Here is a 22,749-nt window from a genome sequence, read left to right as displayed (position 1 = left end):
GCCTTTCTGCCCCCGGGAAGTTTAGCGACTGCTGAAAAGTCTGAAGCCTTTCTGCTTTTGATAACACAATAGATTGTTTCTCTTACTATCAAAGTTTATTACCGATAATAATAATGATAATTAAAAAAAAAAAAAAAAAAAGTTTTTTTATTAAAAAATAAAAAGCGCCCCCAGAAAAAAAACACCCAGAGAACCTGCAGGTGAAGAAAAAAAAAAAAAAAAAAAAAAAAAAAAAAAAAGAGAAAGAAACGTATTTTGAAACAAATGCATTTTGTATGGTTTCCTTTTCTAAAGTCCGCTTTGTACTACAGCCACAGCCATCGCCCCCAGTGCCCCCCAATGCCCCCCAATGCCCCCCAGTGCCCCGGGGCCCATTCTGACTGTGCTCTCTTTAGGAACAGCTGTGAGTCCCTTCCATTCCCTGCGGAGCAAAGCGCAGAACGGAGCGGTGCGACCCGGTGGGTTCATAGCATACAGTGCAGAGAGGGAGCGACCGCCTCTCCATCGCCGCCGTTCTGCCAACCAAAGCTGTCCATCCCTCCTCTCTGTCTCCTTCGGATTCTGAATGGGTTACGATACGCTCCAGCCCGCAGCAGCAGCTCTGAAATGCACTGTTTCTACTGATGATACTCGTGCTTTTTTTCCATTTTATTGCCGAGATGACATGAATTGTTGACTTTATTTTTACACAATAAAAGAGTGAAGAAAGACGCCGGGCTGCGCCGTGCTGTGTGCTACACGCAGGAACCCCCTGCCGCACGCAGGAGCTGCTGCACATCCCCACTCATTGCATGATGAGCTCACCAGGTGAACAGATTGCCTTTCCTGTCGGCCCTGAGCACGCTGCCCACCATGGAATGCCCCCAGCCCTCACTCCTGGCTCTGCGCTTCCACCCCAGCACCGTGTCCCAGCACGTCATCGCATTGTGAGCTGATGGATGGGGAGGGCAGGGTGTGGGATGGGGCCGTGGGGGTCCAAGAGCTGCTGGGCTCCTGCAGCCCTTTGTGCTGTGCCTGCCTGCAAGACGTCCCCGAGCCATGTGCCACCTACATGTGCCACGGCCACCCTACCCCTGTGTACCCCCCAGAGCACTGCTCTGGGTACAACACCGCTGCACCAAAGCAGTTTTAGGGCCTTTTAGTGCAGACACTGTGCTCCCAACCCACATCCCCTGCAGCCCAGCTGCTCCACAGATAAGGCTGCCCACCTCTGTGCCCCCTCCAGCCACAGCAATGAGCACGATGACCAGGGAAGCCACTTGGGGGTGGCACAGCCCGGTGCCCCTCATGCTCAGCCCCACAGCTTTGGGCTGCAGCTCACAGTGGGAGCCCGGAACCACTGCGAGCGCTTGGATAAAGGAGAGCACTGCCCACACTGAGTGCATTAAATCCAGGAGGCTTTTAGAGCAGATGGAGATCTTGGGCTGCGTGAGGACAGGGCCCACAGTGCTGGGAGGTGGCGCAGAAATATTGACGGGGGCGAGGGAGAGTTCTTAAGGGCAGGATGCAGCCGGGATTTACTGCGCTGATCCGGGCGCTCGCTGCTGGCTCACGTGGGAGAGAAACCTCTCACCCCTTCTTCCTACGCAGTGGGCACAGCACGGCCTCGGAGCGACGTGCAAAGCAAAACCAGCCCTGTTCCATCACAGAACACCCATGGAAAGCAGAGAGGCTCTGCACCCTGAGGTGCTCCCCCCCTCACCCTCAATCCATGGGATGCACGCACTGCCAGAGCTGCCTGCAGCACCCGGCCTGCAGCCACCCCCCAGCATCGCTGCGATGCGGTGCCGAAGGCAGACGCTTAATAACATGCAGTTAAATTAATTAGCACCGAGCGTGCCACACCGTGTGCTGCTCTGCACTGCTGTGCTGGGAGAGCCAGATGAAATATGGATGAGGCTGAGCGGTGATGGGGGCTCAGCCTGGAGCCGCGACCCCAGCGCCTCTGGAGAGGCTCTTTGCCATCGTTTGGCAAAATCTAGAGGAGGTGGGAGGAAAGCTGAGCGCTGCCCTGTGCGTGGTGCTCCGCAGCAGGAGGCGGGCAGCAGTTTGGGAGCAGCTCCTTGCAGGGAAACCGGGGCAGCAGAGGCAGGGATCTCACTCTGCTCTCTGTGCAGCTGACAGCAAGGGAAGCCGTGGCAAGGGCTCCTGATGGTAACCAGCATCCTGCAGCTTGCTCTGCCCATGTAGACCTGGCTCCAGAGTGGCACGAGACTCACAGCACATCACCAGCAGCACGGGATGAGCCTCCAGCACAGCGGGACAGGCAGGGAGGTTTTGGTGCACAAGCACTGCGTTGTCCTTTACACTCAGTGCGCAGAACTGTGAGCATCCTTGGCACAGCCCTGCTGCAGCACAGAGGCACTGCCATCACCCAACACACCCCAGGAATGGCACTGCTGAGGGCTCAGCCCCCGTGGCAGCCCATGAGTTTGCTTCAAAATGACTTTGGAATGATCCTCATCATTCTGGATCTCTTCTTTCAGAGCCACTGCCTGCTGCAGGTGGGAGCTCTGCCCTCATTGAGTCCCTCCTGCTCATTCCCAGTGCATCAGGGATCCCACTGAGCAGCACTGAGGCAGGGATGCTGTGCTCAGGGTCTCTGCACCAGGTGAAGCAGCTCAGGGTGGGGGGAAAGCACAGCTGGTGCGCTGTGGGATGGCCCTATAGAGCCATGGGGCCACGTGTTCCCCCCCCACACACGTGGAGCGGAAGGAAGAACGTCTCCCCAGCACATTAAAAATAAATGTGGCATCACACTAATTATGCTGTGTAATTAGCATTTGTTTGCTGCTTATCAGAAACCCACAGGGAGCAGAGCTGGACCCCATGCATCCTTTGTGTACCAGCCAGGGCTCCAAGCAGGATCGGCACCAACCCAGCTATGGCCCACAGCATCACCCCCATCCCACAGCATCACCACCCAGGGCCCTCAGCTCCCCGTTCCTCCTTCTCCCCACATGAGCCCATCCACAGCCGGGCTGCAAGCAACAGCTGAAAGGATGAATCCACAGCAATACTGGAAATTAGGTCAGCAATCGCCTGCAGCAGATTTTAACATTTATCAGCCCGGCTCCACTGCTGCAAGGCTCTTTTACCAAGAGCCACGCTGCCATAGGGCTGAGCCAGGTGCACCCTGCCTGTGTTTCCCGCTCCCATAGAGAGTGAGATCAAGGCTGTGAGGCTGCCCTGGGCTGGTGGAGCTGGGGAGGGGCAGCCTCCCCCCAACAGCACCCACAGCCCTGTGCTGCTGCCTGCACCCCATCGCCCTACAGGACACAGCCACTGCAAGCCAGCAGGCAAACAAAAAGGAAACCAGGTGACATTTACCTAGCAAACTAATTGATATCCGAGTAATTGGAGAAACCTCGTTCCACACCAGCTGGATTTCCCAAGCCTTTCCTGTCCCACTCGCTGCAAACAAGGTTTGTGTGCTAATCAGGCAGCTGGAATCACTTGGCTGCCCACTGGCATTCTGAGCAACTTACACAGGCACCAGCTTTACGGTGGGCTCTCAGATGCTGAACGCTCTCTGAAGAACTTATTTGGTGGTTTATTGGCTCTGTCTCTTGCAAGCAGTGACAGCGGAGCAGCACCAGATCACAGCTGGAAAGCCCCCAGGCAGGGGGTCCTCCCAAGGCTTAAGGAATAGACCATTATGCAAACACAAATCGGTGTGGAATTGGAGCACAGCTCACAGGCAGTGGTGCAGTGAGCCCAGGAAAACACATGTTCCTAAGGAAACCCTCTGCACTGAGCTCTCGTGCTGGGAACTGCACCAATGCTTCATTACAGGATGATGATGTGGCCCTTAAATTGTGTTCTTAAACCTGGGGTAATGCCTCATTGCTTTCCCCAGCCCCCAAGGTCTCTGCCCAGCTCAGCCCACCGCCCCAACCATGCTGTCCATGCACAGCCTTGTGGAGCTGCTCCATCACCCCCACGCCATGGTGCATAATTACCTCGTTTGCTATTAATTTGGATGTCAAGAGAAAATCCATTCATTTGCTTTTAATGAACATGGCCTTAAAATGGGGCTGGGGGTGATGTTAGCAGCCTGCAGCTGTGTCCTGCTACAGGAAACACAAAGTTCTACTGCTGCCCAATGGGGGAAGAGCAACGGGAAGCCCCAAAGCAGCCCTTGGTGCCATTTGTTCCTGGGACACCCAAAAAGCCCATTTCAGCAAGCAGAGAGCTAAAGAGGAAGGGATGCACATGAGTTTCCTTAGCAAGGACACAAGCTCTGGTCTCTGAGTTCCCATTAAGAGGAGGTTTCATGCTTCACAAAGCGATTTCCCCTTCCCTGGTTTATAAACCAATTAGATAAAGACCAAGTTAATCCCTTATTGTGTTCAGAGCCACCAGCAGGCACCAAACACGGGGATTATATGCTTTGTTTAACTGACTCCCCAGGTCCTGGCAGCCACGAGCACCACAGGGCAGGGCGAGGTGGAGCAGAGTGGGGTCTGTGGGGCTCCCCAGTCCCACAACCCAGAGCAAAGCCCAGGCTCACAGAGCCACGTGCCTGCACGCATTGCCCCGTGGTCGGGCACAGTGCACAGGGCTGCTCAGGATGTGGCCACACTCGAGAGGTATTGTGGCAGAGCCTCAGCCTGCAGCCACCAGGCCCCGTGCCAACGGTGGGGTCACACAGAACCTAACGGTTCCCCTCGGCTCCCCCCGCCAGGCACAGGGATCCCTGTGATCCCACGCAGCGCAGGCATCAGAGGAGCGCAGCACAGTGGCTGTGACTTCCCTTTCTTCCCAGCCTCTGTCCACCCCCACAGCAAATTCCCATGTGAAAATGGCTTTGAGGCTTCCCAGGAGATGGCACGCTCCTCCTCAGGGCTTGAAAACTTTGGCTGCTCGTGGGTTTGTCTTTACAACACAGAACGATTTTGAAGGAAAATGAAGGAAGAATTCCATCAATGACCAATTGCTGCCAATCCCTCTTTTCCTCCCAGGGACCAGCCCAACTCTAAAGCAGTCCCTGGGGATAGGACCACAAGGATCATCTAGTTTCAACCCCCTGCTATGTGCAGGGGTTGCCCAGAGCCACATCCAGCCTGATCTTGAATGCCTCCAGGGATGGGGCATCCACAGGGACAAACTGCCCCATACCACCAAGAACCCACACCTCTGGAGAAAAAGCTTTAGCTTTGCAAAGTGGACTACACTAGCTTTATACAAGGACAGAAAGTGTTTTTCTGCTCTCTGCTGTTAATGCAAAGTTTCACAAAGGGCTTGACTGATAAGTGTTCGTCTGTTGGCAACAGAGCTTCCATCATGACCTGACACAAGTGCTCCCGGGGTTGACTCAAACTGCAAAAATCCAGGCCTGGAATCTGGCCATCCTGACCCGTTTGTGTATTAATAAGGACCTCCCTCCCTGTTCTCCTTGAGGGGAATTTCACCTTTTCCCTGAGAAGGAAGGGCTGGTCTGCACCACAAGCCCCACCTCACTGGCTGCGGGGAGGCTCACAATAACCCCAATCAGGCCTGTGTCTGTGACACCCCCGTATCAGGATTGCACTTCAGAAGCAATACAGAGCATTTCCCAGCACCATCAGCAACACCAGAGCACCGTGTGCCCAGCACAAATGATCTCCCACTCAGACACCGAGGCAGCAGCCACGCAGGAACCACTGACACCAAACACACAGAAAGCTTCTCAGACCTCTGAGCCTCTTCCAAAGCACACAGCAGACTGCTGGCTCTGTCCCCTCCCTTGTGAGTCACACACCCACCTGAAACACGGTGTCCCGTCTGTTGGGGCCAGCAGGAGCTGCATGCTGTGCTTCTGTTCCCCAGAGATACACCAAGGGAGCACAGGCTAAAGGAAGGCTGGAGGCCATTCCAAAACCCTCAAGGGAGTCCCTATGCCCCAGAGAAGTGCTGGGAGCCAAAGGGCAGCTCTGCAGCTTGTGGGATATTAAGTTAAGCAGCCCAGTGTCTCTTTGACAATCCCCTCCCTGCAACAACCAGAGTACTCAAGGAAGTTGTAGCAAAATTACAAGTAAATGTCTGTATTTACAATGCTTAAAAATAATGAAAAATATACTCTAAACATCAAGTAACAAATTTAACAGCGGCTGATCTGTGCCTGCCAGAACAGGGCAGCACCACTGCTGGTGCTGTGCTGACCACAGCCACGTGCTGCTCTGCCCCAGGTGGCACACAGCTGCTGCCTCTGCACAACCACAGCCTGCAGATTCAATGAGGAGGGTCTTCATCTTCATTGCCTCTTCCAGAATGAGGTTTTTCCTCCAGCTCAGCCCTCTCTTTCCTGCAAGAAACAGAAAGCAGGAAGGATTAGAGACTTAAAAAAAGAAGGAGCCAAGATATTATTATGTCACCTACAGGTTTAGAGGCACAAGACGCACAAGTTTTGAGACACACAGTCACCAATGGAATAGGTTTTGTGTTTCTGCTGTGCACGCCTCCAAAGCAGCCAGTCTTTATGCAGCAGCAGCAAGCAGCCCAGCTACCAGCACAGTGCCACTCCCATGGCCTGGCTGCACTGTGCAACACCACAAGAAGAACAGAAAACCTCATCTTTTGTTTCTGGCTTAATGATTCAGAGAACAGAGGAGCTGAGCAGAACATGACAAGCTGCACTGGAAAGGTGTCATAAGGAATCTCTGCAAGGTGCCTCATATCTCAGCACAAGTAATCCTTGACTGCTGCCACCAGCAATCTTCACTTTCTGGTCCAGCACAACTCTCAAAGCGGGGTGGGCTCTGAGTTCTGACAGCCTCCATTCAGCCCAGAGCCCTTCACACAGTGCTAACCTGGTGTCTGTCCAACCTGGCGTGGCTCTGAGGGAACCTAATGATAAACCCTGATGAACTGTGCTGAAAAGGCAGCAGAGCCTTCTTGCAGCACAAGGAACTCCCACACATCAGTGACTTGCTATGGATTTATGCTGTTTAACTGAGCAGCCACTGGCCAACATTGTGCAGAAGTGAGGGAGCCTGACTCTCCCCTTGCTTTCTGGCAACAGAAACCAGCACCTCGCAGGATATTTCTGTTCACCTTCATGTCACACTTGTGGGCATCAGGGCATCAGTGCTTTGCTTATTGTGGGTGCTGGAAAGAGACCAAATCCCCAGTGACCTTCCCCTGCCCAGGACACGGTGCTCTGAGCAAGAACCGTGTGAAGTACCATGGTACCATGGCCACAATCAGCCCCAGAAATCACCCTTTGTGGGGGCAGCGTGTCCTGATGTCACTGGAGCTCACCTTGTTACCCCACCTGTCCCTTTAATGCCATTACTGAAGATCATTACATGAGCAGATCCCCTTTGGAGAGGCAGCTGCTTGGGCTGCCCACACACCTACCTCTTTAGCCTGGAAGGTACAACTGCTGGGGGGGGACACATCTGCTTCTGAATGTAGGCCCTCGATCTAATGTCAGCCTGGAATCAAGGAGGAAAATGAGTGAAGAGGGGCTGAGCCACCTGCTTGGTGTCTCCCCACAGTTATCTCTGAATGGCTTTGCACACCTTGATGCCAGCATGCCCTAACCAGCCCTTTGCCCACTTGCTGAGACCAGGCTGTGCTCTTCCTTCCTCGGTGAAACAGAAGTTGTGTCCTGGAACCATGCTAACTGGGATTGCCTTGGGCCCTGCAAACAGCTGTGGGCTGCAGCCTGTTAGGTCACAGCACTCCAAGGTGATCCATGGTCTTAGCAGCTCTGATTCTGTGATATTCACACAATTAACTTTTCTGGTCACTAAACCAGCTGAGAAATAAGACTGCCTTCAGGAAGGGAACTATAAATTAGGAAGGGGAACAAGGCTACGGAGAGGGCCATTAAGAGCTTGGGAACACAGTGATACAGCAAGCAAGTTGTCAAGATGACGTGGGATAAAAAGAGAAGCTGGCATTGCCAACTCTCATACCCATCTTTTTCCTTCCTCTGTTCCAGCAGTTGTACCATGCAGCAACAGATGGAGAAGCACACCACTTGACTGCTGCATATCCTTTTCTCTTGGCAAGAGCTTGGCTCATCCTGCCTTCGCGCCTGGTGGGCTGGCTGTGTGATGGTAATTATGCAGCTAAAGCAGGTAAAAGCATCCAGTAAACACAAACAGAGACAAGGCACAAGCAAACCTGCTTCTTGGCAGCAAGGCAACTGACTGACACACCTTTCACACTGTCCCAGCCTGCGAGACCAAAAGCAAAGCTGCCAAGGGGAGCAGCAAACACACGAGAGTGCGTCAGTGCGATGAGCTCTGCTTTCCAGTACAACCTCCCCTGGGGCCACAATTAAGAGGTGTAATGTTGAGATTCTACTTAATGTGTGGTTTACTGCCCTCCTCTTCCTTGAAGCTGAGCTCGGAGCCATCATCAAATCCCTGCTCCTGCCAGCAGCCATCCCTTCCCTTCTGCTTCTGATATACACAAAACCACCTGGGAGAACTGAACTGCTGCATCTTATCAACAGCACAAGTCAGCACGCAGTCAGAGCAAGGCAAAAACACCAGCAGAAATCCCAAGAGGAGTAGAAAGTGTTGCTGGACACTTACTGGATGTTCTCAGCACCTAGAAGCACTACTGCTCAGCTGTCAGTGCTCCTCCACGTCAGGCTTAAGGCTCCCGAATGCCAACACAAGCACTCAGATCCTGGGCTCTTGGTTACTTTGAGAACAGACAGTTGATTTTAACATTCCCTTAAAGTTTTGTTTCTCTTTTCCAGAGCCTTCCTTCCTCAAGAACGCTGCTACCCCGTGACATTTTCGAACAGCTGCTGCACCCCATCTCAAAGAAAGAGTCTCTCTCTCTACTTGAAAAGCAGTCTGTGACCTTCCCAGCTGGAAAAGCTTCACAGAATACAATGATCATTCTAATAAAGTGGGTTAGCACATCCTGTTTGCTGTCCTTGAAGCATTTGCTGCTCTCATCTCCGTGCTACTTCTGAAGAGTCTCTCCCATGCCCCAGAAGAGCTCCCCACTATCCTTCCATCCCAGCAGCTCTCAGTCAGGCTTCTCAGGTTACTGCTGGAAATGCAGCCTCCACCACTGTTTAACAATTCTGCTGGAGAACAAAAAGTAGTTACATAAGGGGTGGTTTGTTTGGGAGATTTTTTTCCCTTCTCTCTATAATTGGACAGTTTCATAACTGAACTGACAAATAACTTTGATCACTCTTCAGGATAAGAGATTACGTGATGTATTTTACAACAAGGGAAAGAGGCTGTTCAATAGAGTCCCTGCTGGGAGACCAAGGGTAGCAAGAGTCAGGTCTACAAACTATTTTTCTAGGTAAGAAAAAGTCCAGACCACGTTCTGCTGGCAACATAAGCTAATGCTTGACTAGGTGGCAAATTACTGGCTGGTCTTCACTCCTAACACACTGCTGAGAGACAGCTTAACCCAGCGTATTAACCAAGAGGCTAATCAATAAGATGGATAACTGTCCAGTAATAATCCTCACAGATTGTTTCTATTTTCAGCCAGGCCCAGTGCTGGCATTAGGATCTGGAATTGTTGCTTTGCCTATTCTAGGAGGTTTGGTGGTGACCAGCAAGCTTGTACAGGGGGCTACACCTCAGTGCTAAGAGTTTTGGGACGTGAGGTACTGATGTTCCTGCAGGGCAGCAGGTGGTGCTGCCACACAGAAGAGGAATGATGGCTTATTTCTCAATTTTGCATTTGTAAGCAACGTATTTGGAGTATCTGTAACACTCCATATGATACCACCAGCAGAAACTCACAGCTCTGGCCTGGCTGACTCCTGTCCTCTCTGGTGGGCTGGAGCAACGTCAGGCTGCCCCACCAGCCGCCTCCTGAGCCAGCAGGAACCAGCTGGGCAAGGTGCCAGGTGGAGCTAAAAGGATCAGCAAGTGTGCTGGGGGCTGGTGTGCAGCCAAGCAGGAAGCTGAGGCGGCAAGAGGAGAAGAATCAGCCCCAGAGCAACCTTTATCAGATGGAGAGTGTTAAAAGCTTCTGTTTCCACACTGCGTGGGGATCCTGGGTCTGAGCAGGTTCAGAGCGTGGGCAAACACTAAAAGAGGGCTTCTGACCCCTGCTAGAAGTAGGCAAGGGCAGATGCTCTCTGGAGAGCTTGCCACTGTTCCTGTTTGAATGCTTTGCCTACTGTTCTCAGACAACAGCTCTGCCTACCTCAACTGGTATTGACTTCAGAGGTCCTGACCTTTGTCTGGGTAGCTCCAAAGGACCAACCCTCTGTCTCAAAATCTCGCCAGCTGTCTGGATGAAGGGATCACCCCTCTGCAAACAAAATTCTCCCAGCTCAGCCTCACACACACAGAAGGTGGACTAAGCAGGATGTAAATATTTACTGAAGGTGATAATCAACTTCTCTCTGCTTCCTCTGAAACATCACCCCTCTCACCTGCATCACAGCCAGTTCCTTTACCAACATGACAACACTGTGGGCTGAAGGCAAACCAGTCTGACGCCACAAAAACCCATGCAGGCTGACCAACCATACCCCTATGAAAGAGGAAGGTTTAAGTTCCCACAAGAGCTGACAGCACTACACACGCAGCAGAGTAGCAGTGTGTTCCTACAAGCCATAAACACCACCTCAAAAAGGTACTGGCAGCTGAGCTATCTGCAAATCACTGCATTTCTGGGGCCACCAGAACTTAGAAACCAAGTGCTAACATTCCAGAAGTCTTTCACTGGACACTGGGGAAGCTGGCAGTGGATCACCCACCAGGTCTGCAAACCTGTTCTGGAGAGACCCTACTGCAAAAAGGAAGGAAGTCACACAGGGCAGGAGTCCCCACAGCCTTCTGCTTCCTAACTCCTGCTTCAGGTGCTCAAGCTGAGGCTTCCAGCACTGCCCTGCATCAAGACCTGTGACTGCTACCACACAGAAGCGTGATGGGGAGATGTCCCACGGAAAGGGACATTAAGTGTCCTTTTCTGCTCCCACTCCTCTACCTCTACAGTAAACACATTCATTTCCTCCTGAATGTTTAATCTCTCTGCTAAGGAACACAATGGCAGTTCTTTCCATCACTTGAAATAAAAAGGTCACAGTTAGTGGATTGGAAAAAACTAGAAATTAAATAAAGGTGACCGAAGGCTCCGAGACACTTTTTTGTTTCCAAGGGGAATGCTTTTCTCCTCTGCCCAACTGCAGAGAGAGCTTATAGCTCTGCGGAGGCATCTGTCCCTTGCTGGAAGAGGTTACATAAGAAGATCTATCAGCCTACTCCCGTCTGGCAGGTAGTGGTTTATGAGATCAGAAACTCTAGTTCTGGAATGGATGCCTCAAGGTTTGTTTTGCTCTAAGGTGTTAGATGGTGTGTTTTATAACTATAGACTCAATACTCTGCTTTCAGAAAACACTGCAGTGCCAAGGAAAAGCTCCTGTGTGCACAGACTGCCTAACAGGATCATCCTGGTGCTGCTCTGAGGAGCTGCAGAGCAAAGATGGTCAGGCACCTAACAAGCATGGAGGTGCAGCAACGTGAACTGCGTGTTCCAGAGCACCGTTACCAACAGGGACATCTGACCAGACCCTGCTCCACAAGCAGCCACTGGGTCAGGCACACCCAAGCTGCAAACAGCAGGGTGACCCCAAGAGGGATCAGACTAGAAGTCCCAAAGGCTTTACGGTTCTCCAGACCCCTTTTCCAAGCGCTGCCGTGATTTAATTAGCATGAAGCAAAGCCCAGGTGGCAGCTGCGGATGACTGAATGCGATCCAGTGCTGTCACCTACTGGCTGCCTGCCGCCCCAGAGCCCGCAGCTCCTTGCAGAGTGCAGTAGCAGAGAAAAGCCCACAGGAGCAGCACTGCGGTCTGTGCTAGGCTCAAAGCATGAGGGAACCGCATTTCCAGCTCCTCTGTATTAACATCAGCACCGCTGAAGTTGCCTGCAGAGAGGAACCAAGGCATCAGTCAGGCTGGGTCTGCAGCGAAGGCTGCGTGTTGCTTCTGAGCACTGCGTCAAAACAAGAAGTGAGGAAGATGGAAGAATCTACCACATAAACAACACCACAACAGGCTGAGCAGAACAGGCCAGCAAGAAAAGTGCCTGCTGCAGAACTGTCACTTCCAGATGGATGGCAAACCGGGACTCTGAAACACAGGCTTGGCATCCACAGCTGTCAGCTCCCTTCACTACTTGCCTTCCTTCCCTGCCCCAGGCCTGCATTCCCCTTTCTCAGCTCCCTTGCTTTTCTACCTGGCGGATGGGCTCTGGGATCCGGTACTTGCAGCAGGACTTGACAAGCTGCACAGCTGTCTCCAGGCATATCCGGTGGCCCACTGAGATGTACAGGGGTTTAGAGCTGTTGTTGCAGCCTCGCAGAGCCTGTGCATTAAGAAACAATGGAGATCAAATCCTTAAGAGGCTTATTTCAAACAAATAGAAAGTAGCAGATGAATCACGTTGCCTTCAGAAAGCAGGAGGTGGTTCGTGTTTGGTAATGCCCAACCTTCTTAACCTTCTGCTATACAGCATCTCTTTACAGAGACCGTTTGCCCTTTTAGATCCAAGACCCCCAAATGCCTCTTGCTGCTCTGGGAAGCAGTGAGACTTGCTAATGCAGGCTGTGTTGACATTAACACCAAAGGAAGTTTCTTACACCCGTCTGTTCCCTGTGCAACTCTCTTCAGAGTCCAGTGCTCCTATGCTGCATCCTGGTAAGGTGCTGCAGAGTTGGCACCTCTCCCTTAATGCTGTGGTTCGTGGAAACTGTGCTGGAACACAGCACCTCAGGTGTCACAGCCCCATATGTGAACAACACCTGAACTACCAACTCCTTCTATGGATATCCGAGCTGCTGGAAAAGGGAAATCAGTGCTACCAGTCACCTGCTCAGACAACATCCCCCAATGCTCCCACCTGCATAGAGTTAGAAGATATAATGGCCAAGCAAACAGGAAACTCCCTGTGGCTTACCATACCAAGGACAGCCCCTGAGGTGCCCATCAGAGGGAAAGTATCGCCTTTCTTCTGCAGGGAACGAATCTAGGGCATAAAAACATCCAAGGTCAGAAATTACACAGTGAGTAAGTACATAATTGTGACTGTCCTGGTTCCCTAGGGCCATAAGAGAGTGGAAAAAATTCCCAACCTGGCTTCACCTGCTCTTTGTGCAGCTCATCCTTGACCAAGCCATCCACATGCAGGAGGTTCTTGGCCACTCCAACACACGGCAGATCTGTCAGGACTCCCAGGTGACAGGCCACGCCAAACCCTACCAAGATGACAGCACTGTAACTGCTAGAGATCAGAGGATCGGAATCTCAAATGGATGCTGCTGGTGGAGCAGAGCCCTCCAGTGCGGTCCTACCTCTCTGATGGAGCAGCCCGTTCCCATCTACAAGAAGCACCTGAAAAAGACAAAAAAAACCCACACAGAGTAGGACTCCCAAAGCCAAAGCAGACCTGGCTGACGGTGGCTCAGCATCCCTGCTCCCCAGGAAAATTGCACCAGCTGCTTCAATGCAGCTTCAGTGCTGCACTGAACTGCCAGCAGAACACAGGCAGACCGTGCAGCCTCAGCAGGACTCTGAGCCTACCGGGGATAAGGGAACGTGCCACACCTGAGGTCTGAGCTCGGGCTGCTCCTGCTGAAGCCTCTGAACAGCTTCCACCATGAAAGGGACCTCTCGGAAGGCCAAGAATCCTGCCACGTACGGGGCATTGACGGCCACCATCCGGCAATCCTCGTACAGCACCTGAAGAGCACAGCGAGACAGCACGCGGCAACCTGCAGGCGCCTGCTGGGCAGCTCCCGGCTGCAGACACCTCTGGTTCACATCCTTTACTCTCAGCGCTTCGTAACGGCATCGCCTTCTGGATCTCAGCACAAAACGCGTCGTCCCGGCTCTCTCCCCCCGATTTAAGGACGAGCACGGCTGACGGAGGCGCGCAGCGCATCCCAGCAGCTCACGCCGAACGCCGCCCGGCCTTAACTCCTCCTCTCGACCCCCAACGTGACTCCGTGCCCCCGCCCCAGCGGTACCTCGAGGCCCGGATAGCTGAGCACGACGAGCGACACGCAGGCGCTGCCGTCGTTTTCCCTGCCGTACGACAGATCCACGCCGCCCACCCGCCGCAGTCCGGCCCAGCCCGGCTCCCGCTGCCACCTCTCCGTGTCCTCCGGCACCACGGCGGCCCGCAGCCCGGCCTGCTCGCTGCGAGGGACCGCAAAGTTCAGCGCCTCGCTCCCTCCCTGCCCCGACGGCCACCACCCCGCATCCCGCGCAGCCGTTACCGTTCCCAGCTGCGGAGCGTGGCGGCCGGCAGCGCCTTCGGATCCATCTCCCCCCTCCCATCCCCCAGCACCCCCAAAGCAGGCGGGCGGAAAGAGACGGCAATAGAGCGCGCTTCCGCGGTTTATTGAGAAACGAAGAGCGCCGCCTTGCGGCGGGGAGGAACCGGCCGGGCCTGCCCGGGGCAGCGGCTGAGGGCGGTGATGGAAGGGAGGCGTAGGAATGGTTGCACAGGAATGGCTCGGCTGGATTCTGTCTTGGTTCTGAAGTCTGGGGCAAAAGGGGGCCGGGTGGGGGCTGGGAGAGGTCGCCTAGCACCTACCACGTGTTAAGAGAAAGCAAGAGTACAAAAACTCCCTATAACAGAGAGCTCGGAAAAGTTTTCCCCTCCTGAAGGAGCAATGCTTTTTTTTTTTTCCCCTTATCCACCTTCATCCTTCAGAGGAGACCCCTCAGAGGAAAGGAACCCCCCCCTCCTCCACTCTTCTACTGCACATCTCACCTTTACACTGGTTGCACCCCTTCCTCAAAAAAAAACCAAAAAAACAACAAAACAAAGCACCAAACAACCAACAAAACCCACAAACACACCAAAAAAAAAAAAAAAAAAAGCACCAATCCCTGAATTTCCCAAATTTCACCAACAGCAAATCAAGGCACTACAGCCCCTGTGCACGGGGAGGGCAGTGTGGGCACTCTTAGCTTTCCCTATGCTCTCTCTTGAAGGCAGCAGCTGCTTTCCAAGTGGCAGCAACATGAGAGAGGTGAATCTCATTTGGGAACATGTCCTGCAGCTCGTCAGCCAGCTCAGAGTCTTTTTCATCGAGGAGAGGAATGAGCGATTCCTTCACACTGGAAATCAAAGAGTAAAAGTAGCATTAATAGATGGGGTACAGCATTCCGTGGGTTAATGAGCCCTAAGTGGGATGCTGCTGGTTGGCATCGTGCTGTCAGTTATATCTGCAGAAAACTAAGCATGCTCAGCTGAGTGACAGCTGCTGTATTCCCCAAACAACCCATGTAAGAGGCAGAAACACACAGGGCAGCTTACAACTGCCCTGCATGTTCTTAACAGCAACGCTCGCACTACTTGGCCAGCAGAGCAGCCATTTGCTACCAGAACTGTTTCCATCAAAGGCATTTTCATAGTGGCAGAGAAGCTTAAGTTGTTAGTAAGTGTGGGTTGTTTGGGGCTGCACAAATCCATTTACCCCCACGTGGGTCTGAATTCATCTGTAGATCTGACACGCTTCAGCTTCAGGATGATCATCTTATGGAGCTCCTGCAGGAAGGTTTCCAGCCTTGAGTGGACAAAGTAGGTGTTGAGGAGCTTGGCCATGTCTGGACTGAGATCAACTTTGTATTCTGTATTGATGTCTTCAAAAGGATCCTAAAAATGCAATGAGAGAACAAATTAAAGAACCGAAACCCACGCACATCAAGCAACTTCATTTCAGAGGTGAGAGGACATCGGAGCAGTCACTGAGGACACAGCCCATCTTACCCTTCTGAGGCGCAGAAGCTGCTCAGATTTGTGGGTAGAAAGAAGGTGCCATAGGGCTATGATGTGCTTTAGGTGGCATCGTCTGAGGGCCTGAAAGAAAGTGGATGGGAGGGACGTGTTTAGGAGCTTGTTCTTCCTCCACCTTTCCCCATGCAGGGCAAAACTTCAGAGGAGTACAAGCACAGGCAAGATGCCCACTAAGAAACCACACGAGAAGGCAGAGTAACACTGACCTGATCCAGGGAATGTGCCCCAGCCCACAGCACAGGGAACCAGACCATCCTTCAGGTCCCTTCCAACCCAAGCCATTCTGTGACTTAACATTACAAAACCTCTATCACTTTCCCATTCTGTGTCACATCACTGTCACAATGTAGTGCCTTTGCCCACCATCAGTCAAAAGAACCTTTTTACACATCAGTAGGAGGCAAAATCTTCCCCTTTCACCCTTTGAGAGGCAACGGGCAAACCAATGTTGCTAAAAGCTGACTCCTGACTGAAATTCTTCCTTTTTCTCTGTTTAAGCACTACAACTAATTATGCTGACATTCACAGATTCACAGAATCATAGATTCACAGAATGCCTCAAGTTGGAATAGACCCATAAGGATCATCAAGTCCAACTCCTGACTCTACACAGGACCACTCAAAAATTAGACTGTCTGAAAGCATTGTCCAGACATTTCTTGCACTCCAGCAAGTAGGATATTTGTTTCATGAAAAGCAGTTTATAATCAAAATATGCTAAAAAATATGTGAGAATTTTAGTGCTCATGGAAAAAAAATACCTTTCATCCCTAGAGAATGAAGTCTTTTGCCTCCAGAATTATAGCAGGGACATGAGAAGTAATGATAGCACAGATTTGTCTCTACCACCCTACCCACATGGTTAGCCTTGACTACAAGCTAGCCTTTCTGGGGTTGTAACTAGGTCAAGTCTAGGAAAAGTCAAGTTAAGTTCCTCCTTTTTCAGCACATCTCTGACCACATTGTTGCAGCAGTCTCTATTTTCCCAGGAACAGGACTAAGGTGAGAAAATAAATCTCACAGAGCCAACTATCAAATGTCACTACATTTTGATCACTCCTATGCTGGACACAGTGTGTTGGGCATGTGCAAGAAGTGCTAGGCTTGCCTGCAGGCCATTTACTATATGGATAGAATTATTTGCATCAGTGGTTAGATAGAAATTTAAAAACAAATTGCCAGGATTTTACAACAACATATACAAGAATCTTTTAAATAGATACACAGTGGTCAGATTTTATGCATTAGATTCTTAAAAAAAACAAAAAAAACAAAAACAACACACACAGACAGATATGTCAAGAGGGGAGGTTGATCCAGGTGAAGTTTGTCATGAAATAAATGCAGACAAACCAACAGCTGAGGAACACTGATAACAAAATCTGCACAACTATGAACTGTTGTGTTCACCTAACTACTGCTCTTCCTGGTGGTGCTGGCAGCAAAGCACAGAGCTGCAGACAGGAGTCTGACCTTCTACACATCCTGCACTTGCAGGGTTTTGCAAGAACCTGCTGAGTGTCATGAACCATTGGATGCTCCCACCTGGTAAACCCCAACTGCAGTGGAAGTGAAAATTGTTTTCTACCCTGCTGTCAAATATGGTGGGGAAGGAATCCTAACACATTCTAATTCAGCTTGAATTAGAAGTTTTAATGAGCTCGGAGGTCAGATTGCCTGGATTTAGTATAAACCAGCACATATTTTTTCACCTAAGAACCTGAACTATGCTCTCAAGACTCACCTGCAATACATGAGGGTTTGCCTGATCACCCATCTGCAGAACATTTTCAATGTAGTCAGTCAGAAGCATTTCAGTGTTCTCTCCAGCCATGGCCAGAAATTCCAAGGCAATTTCAGTGACAGACAGAGCATCACAGACATCACTGTAAGATTGTAACTCCCCACTGATAGCATTCATCACAGAACTGGGAAGTGCACTCTGAAAACCATGAAGTCAAAGCAGTGTTAGTTTAGAATCACTCCTTACTGCTGCTCAAGTTGCTGAAGTCCCAGACAAGGGACAGAACCCCAATTTAGGAAAGTGATAATGCCTAATATCATCTTTGCTTTGTAAATCCTAACTGATGAAAGACAACTACAGGCTGCACATTCAAGGCACGCCAATAGATTAGCAGGCAAGTCTGCAAAGCAGATGGGCAAAGCAAGCAAGGCAGGCCCACGCTTCTTAGCATTTAAGGGGTCACACGCTTGCCCTGTTCCCTCCAGGGCAGAAACCCACCTGATGCAGACGCTGCTTATTCCTGATATCGTTAAATAGCTCCTCATAATTCCGATCGTGCCTGTAAACGAGGGTGGGTATCCCCTGTCAACAGAGAAACCATTTGTTGTAGAGCTTTGTAACATCGCTAACCCTGCTACAGCATATGCTTTGCTGCAGCAAACTCTGCAGGGCTTCCAGCAACAGCCAGCACATCATCAGAGCCCTGCAGACAACTGCAGGCCAGGCAGCAGCTAGTTGCCTGCTAGCTGTTTTCTGGCTGCCTAGAAACACAGCCAGCTGCCTTGTCCTACCGTTAGGGTGATGAGCGGCTTCCCCTGCAAGAACTTGCTGATGACTTGCTGCTGGATCCTCTCCAGATCAACGTGCTGCAGTGTCTCCCCTCCCTTCTCCATGCTGTACTGGCAGTTGGATAAGATCAGGGGAATCAAGTCTCTCTCAACCTCGTAACTGATCAAGTGAAGGTCAGCCACTTCTGATGGACTGACCAAGTACCTGGAGAAGAGGGGAAAAAAAAAATTGTCTCCATTTACAATGACAAGCCTTTATGAAGCAGGGAAAGCAGACCGTGTGATGGCAGTTGATAAAACAGACCCAGAAGTGCTTAGCTGCCAGAGCAACGTACCGGTCATCTTCTTTGGTGTGTTTGTTCACCGAGTGGATGAAGTCATTTTGCAGGCTGATGAGGTAACTGACTAAGGCTGTGGAGCAGAGGCCCAGTCCCTGTCGACGTGGCAGAAGGACCTCAAGCTTGCTGTCCAGGGTCAGGTCAGCATCACAGTAGCCTTTAGGAAGTTTAAATTCCCCTGAAATAAAAAGCATTGAAAGCTCCTTGAGGTGGCCTAGAGCCTACAGTAAGCAGCTTCTCCTGAGCTGACACAGGTAGGAGAAAGGATGCAACGGGAAGAGAAATCAGCCCTCGTTCCATTGCCTGTAAGTGCTAAAGGAAGCAGTTTAAGGGAGAATATTACAAGCAGGAAAAAGCCTTCCATTGCATATTTTTTAACTTCTAATGGCCAAGGTCAGTTTTATGGATGCACGTCAGCAACTGATGGGAGAAATCCACCAATGGTATTGAAGGACCCCTGTCTGACAGCAGGCACTCTCTCATTTCCACCCCTCAGAACAGTGCTGGGAAAGAAAAATACTCACCATTGGTATCCAGTGATGACCTCAGCTTGTTCCAAACGGACAGGAACACATCAACTCTCCTCTCCAACAGAACCCACATCACATCTGGCAACACCAGAAACAGGAAACACCTTTTACTGGCGACACCATGAAAACCAGTACTACAAGAGTTTTCAAAGCACCTCTGTTCAAACACATCAGAAGTGCTTAAATGCACATTAAACAGTTTCCTAATGTTATTCAATGGAGTCATTTGCTCTGTTTATGTTCTTCCATTATTGTGCTGAGTTGGCCCAGGCTACAAAACTCGGTCTGACCCTGCATGACCTTTAAGTCCTGTTCTATAAGTACTCAAGAACAGGAGGAGCTATACATAAGTGCAATTGATCTGTCACTGTTTCTCCAGCATCAGAAAGGATGGACCTCTCTCATACGTTTTAGGAAGGCCCTACTCTAGGGCATAGCTCCAAAATTCAGCATACCCACAGCTGCATCCCTACCCCTTGTAACCATCCTCCCCGTGCTTATAATTCTCTCAAGACCACTTTATGGTTTTTAAAAGAGAAACCTCCAATATCAAGGCCTCCAGCTCATCCAAACAGGGGATGAAAGGAAAAGACTGCAAGTTTAACAGGAATTTTCACCTCCATTATCAGCTGGATTCTCCGGGCCATCATTCTAAAGCACTTTTCGTTTCACTAATTTACAGTTTGGGCAGCATCTTCTCACCTGAGAGGGGCTCACTGAGGAACTCTCTGATCGTGCAGCGTTTGGCATCAGAGGTGTTCTGAAACAGCCTCACCAGGTCTCTCTGAAGAGCCAGAATCTCCGGCAGATATTTTACCAGCCTCAGTTCTGCTTCCTGGAGGGGGAAACGTGACCCGTGAGTAAAGCTGTCCTTGGGCAAAAGGTGGTTCTGAATACTTTTACTGAATTACTTTTTAGACATTACAAAGAAGAAATATATATATATATTTTACATGTGCAGTTCAAGATTATCAAAGGTGATGATGAGGAAGACACTATAATCAAATGCTAGAACACTGCTCAAGCTTGATTTTGTATCCTCAATCAGTTCTGTGCAATTTTACTGATCTTTTCCAGTTTGATTTTGCTGCTCGTGCTCGAGCAGAAATGCCTGGGCACCTGTTCAGGTTTTGCTGGATGTAGGATGCTGCCATTGGGTGCCCTCATGCCCTCATGGGGAGCAAACCCAAAGAACAATCAGCATATCCTGGAATTAACTGGTGATGTTAGGTCTCCTTTGGAAAAGTAAAGAAATGCACAAAGGTTTCCCGCAACGGCCTACCTCATTTTTAATAAACAGGGCTTGGGAAGTGGGACCAGACAGAGCCAGAGGTCCCTTCCAACCTCAACCATGCTGTGAATCTGTGGACAGGTATCTGAACACTGTGGGGTCTCACCCCTGCCTCACATTCACCTTCTGCAGGAACTTCCACAGGAGTGGGACGGTGTCCTTGGCGTTCATTTGCTGGACTACATGGCCCAGGTTCTCCACTGAAATCCTCTTTCGGCTGCTCCACATCTTGGAGTGATGTATGTGGCTGTCCTTGGGCAGCTGGGACAGGAAGGTCACTGGGTCACCATAAACTATTTTCACTACTGGATTGGAAGAGATTCTCTCATCCTCTTGAATTTGCTCATTTAACTTCCGAAGTTTTTTATCCAAGTCCTGCATAAAAGAATGATGTTCTATCAGAATTGGCAGCTTTGTTTAAACTCTTAAATAGCTCAGCTTTAGGAACAGTTGCATGAAAAGGGTAACGCAGGTTTTACAGCAGGTCAGATTTCTACAGAAGTGGCTACTGAAGTTCTTTAAAACAAATTTCTCACCTCCAATTCAGGAATAACAACTGTGCTTGCAACAATTTCTTCCCATTTGTTTCTTTTCTCCTTGGTGGAAAGCACACCATCAAACTGAACTGGCCCTGTAAGGGAAATATTTAAGAGTTATGTTCAGAACACTTCAGTTGCAGAAAAAGCTTATATTCCCAAAGCTTCAGGATGTGACATCCTTGCAAGCCTGCATGATGAGCCAGGAGCAATTGCAGAGGTCCTGGAAGCTAAATGAGCATCTCAGTCTAGCTGAGTATCATCCAGAACAGCACACAGCAATCTCAGGCTTTTAGGACTTCAGTCATTCATTCAAACGATGCAGCCATTTATACAAGTCATTCAGCATCCCAGAAAGGTTAAACAACTTGTTCAAGGTCAGACCAGGAGCAACGACAGAATAAAGAACAGAACTTGAATAACAGCCCGTGCTGTCACACACTGAAAATACGGCTGTTCCATATAAATCACCCTACAACAATGACTACATCAGCTTGAGCTCCAGATTCTACTGCTAGCCAGATTCTGCCATCCCTATTCTATCAACAGACTTCTTGGCAGTCATATAAGGAGTAGCATACGATTATACACAGTACTGTGCTTTGAGCAGCACCTCAGCTTGTGAGCTGAGAACTCTGTCAATACATCACGAGGCTATTTATTCCACAACTCCTTTTCAGAACTACTTATCAAATCTTCCAAAACCCCTGCACTCAACCAAAATAGAAGTACACAGCTGAAGTTTCTTCACTCTCTGCAGCTAAGAAACAAGCCTCACATTCCTGCATCTTCCTCATCAGCTACTGCCTGCTGGAAATGGTTCTTTACCAAAGAAGCAAATTAACTGCTGCCCTTAAAATGCCAACACAGCTTGCAGATGCGATATGGCTGATAGCTTCCTTACACTGCCCTGGGTGCTGGTCCTTCAGAAGGCTGCTTAGGACCAGATGAAGGATGTTGATAGTCTCATCCACACTCTTTCCCAAAATTCTTGTCAGCTGTGCCAAATCCTCCTGGATGTGCTGCTGCAGGAAGGTCACCGAGTTGCGCACCGGTGGCTTGATCATGTTTCTCAGTGACTAAAGAGTGACAAAAAGGAGAGAATGAGTACAGCCAACACCACCCAGATCAAACACAAGAACTGCAGTCTTACCAGAAAGTCTCTACTCCACCAACTGAACAAAGGCAGGTATGCATGCATACATGCATGCATTCAATGAAACCAGCACCACTGCTAGGCAAGGAGGGGAGCGAGTTTGGGTCTTGTGCCTCGAAAGACTGCCCTTGTCACTAGGCAATGCGATGAAAAGGGCCAGCATCACACAGATTTCACTGCATTTCATGCTGCCACTTGAAGTTACCACTGGGAGAATACCTGAGGATCTTTTGTGGCTCCCAGCAGCATCGTTAGATGTGTGAGCAAGCGGATCAGAACGAAGACAGCCGGGGTCATGGACCGATCGCACACTCCCTTTCCTCTTCTGTGCTCTGCATCTCCAAGTATGTGGCCAGTTTGAGTTCTGTCTTCAATACTCCTGTTGGAAAGCATGTATACAGCAATTATTGCCTCAACAAGAGAACACATGAGGTTATCAACACCCAGCAACATCTTTCTGATCATGAGCTCTCTGAATGCCATAAAAAGTACCAATCAAGAGCGCTGCGTGGGAATGAAGAATTTCAGTAAGTTTTGTATGCAAATAAGCCAGTTCCCTTAACTGTGCTGCCTGATTTCCTTCTTAGACATCTCTTCTTGTTACATATTTTATGAAAGAGGCAATGCCC

At 50.3% G+C, this 22,749-nt stretch overlaps 2 protein-coding genes across 3 annotated transcripts in view; both read right to left on the bottom strand.

Annotated features, from left to right (window-relative positions):
* Nucleotides 1–5,999: 5,999 nt before the first annotated feature.
* Nucleotides 6,000–14,255, bottom strand: ENDOV (endonuclease V). The gene is made up of 9 exons (XM_042832796.1): nt 14,209–14,255; nt 13,957–14,128; nt 13,535–13,669; nt 13,282–13,321; nt 13,073–13,185; nt 12,888–12,956; nt 12,168–12,296; nt 7,342–7,418; nt 6,000–6,286 (listed from the first exon to the last, which is right to left on the bottom strand). The coding sequence occupies exons 1-9, from the start codon at nt 14,253–14,255 to the stop codon at nt 6,214–6,216; spliced, it is 855 nt and encodes a 284-aa protein (XP_042688730.1). The 3' UTR covers nt 6,000–6,213.
* A 67-nt stretch (nt 14,256–14,322) lies between these two features.
* Nucleotides 14,323–22,749, bottom strand: part of RNF213 (ring finger protein 213) — a 49,481-nt gene continuing 41,054 nt past the window's right edge. For both annotated transcript variants that reach the window (XM_042832949.1, XM_042832948.1), the window contains exons 55-67: nt 22,340–22,499; nt 21,869–22,043; nt 20,965–21,059; nt 20,552–20,803; nt 19,840–19,972; nt 19,132–19,215; nt 18,605–18,785; nt 18,273–18,474; nt 17,980–18,063; nt 17,482–17,679; nt 15,711–15,800; nt 15,418–15,596; nt 14,323–15,058 (exon numbers count right to left, since the gene is read on the bottom strand). In XM_042832949.1, coding sequence (XP_042688883.1) covers nt 14,905–15,058; nt 15,418–15,596; nt 15,711–15,800; nt 17,482–17,679; nt 17,980–18,063; nt 18,273–18,474; nt 18,605–18,785; nt 19,132–19,215; nt 19,840–19,972; nt 20,552–20,803; nt 20,965–21,059; nt 21,869–22,043; nt 22,340–22,499 — 1,987 coding nt within the window. In that variant the 3' untranslated portion in view covers nt 14,323–14,904. The remainder of the gene's footprint in view (nt 15,059–15,417; nt 15,597–15,710; nt 15,801–17,481; nt 17,680–17,979; nt 18,064–18,272; nt 18,475–18,604; nt 18,786–19,131; nt 19,216–19,839; nt 19,973–20,551; nt 20,804–20,964; nt 21,060–21,868; nt 22,044–22,339; nt 22,500–22,749) is intronic.

Source organism: Centrocercus urophasianus, unplaced genomic scaffold (genome assembly GCF_019232065.1).
Source record: "Centrocercus urophasianus isolate 14NV4802_14NV808 unplaced genomic scaffold, USGS_Curo_1.0 seq_40, whole genome shotgun sequence".
Classification (NCBI taxonomy): domain Eukaryota; kingdom Metazoa; phylum Chordata; class Aves; order Galliformes; family Phasianidae; genus Centrocercus; species Centrocercus urophasianus.
Note: the sequence above shows the minus strand (reverse complement) of the source record. Positions and strands in the feature narration are given on the sequence as shown.

Excerpts from the sequence above, each read along its gene's own strand:
- ENDOV (XM_042832796.1), bottom strand. The coding sequence starts at position 14,255 with ATGGATCCGAAGGCGCTGCCGGCCGCCACGCTCCGCAGCTGGGAACG. Across the intron at positions 13,670-13,956 it reads TCAGCTATCCGGGCCTCGAG|GTGCTGTACGAGGATTGCCG; the intron begins GTACCGCTGGGG and ends TGTGCTCTTCAG. Across the intron at positions 12,297-12,887 it reads CAGGGGCTGTCCTTGGTATG|GCTCTGCGAGGCTGCAACAA; the intron begins GTAAGCCACAGG and ends CTTAATGCACAG.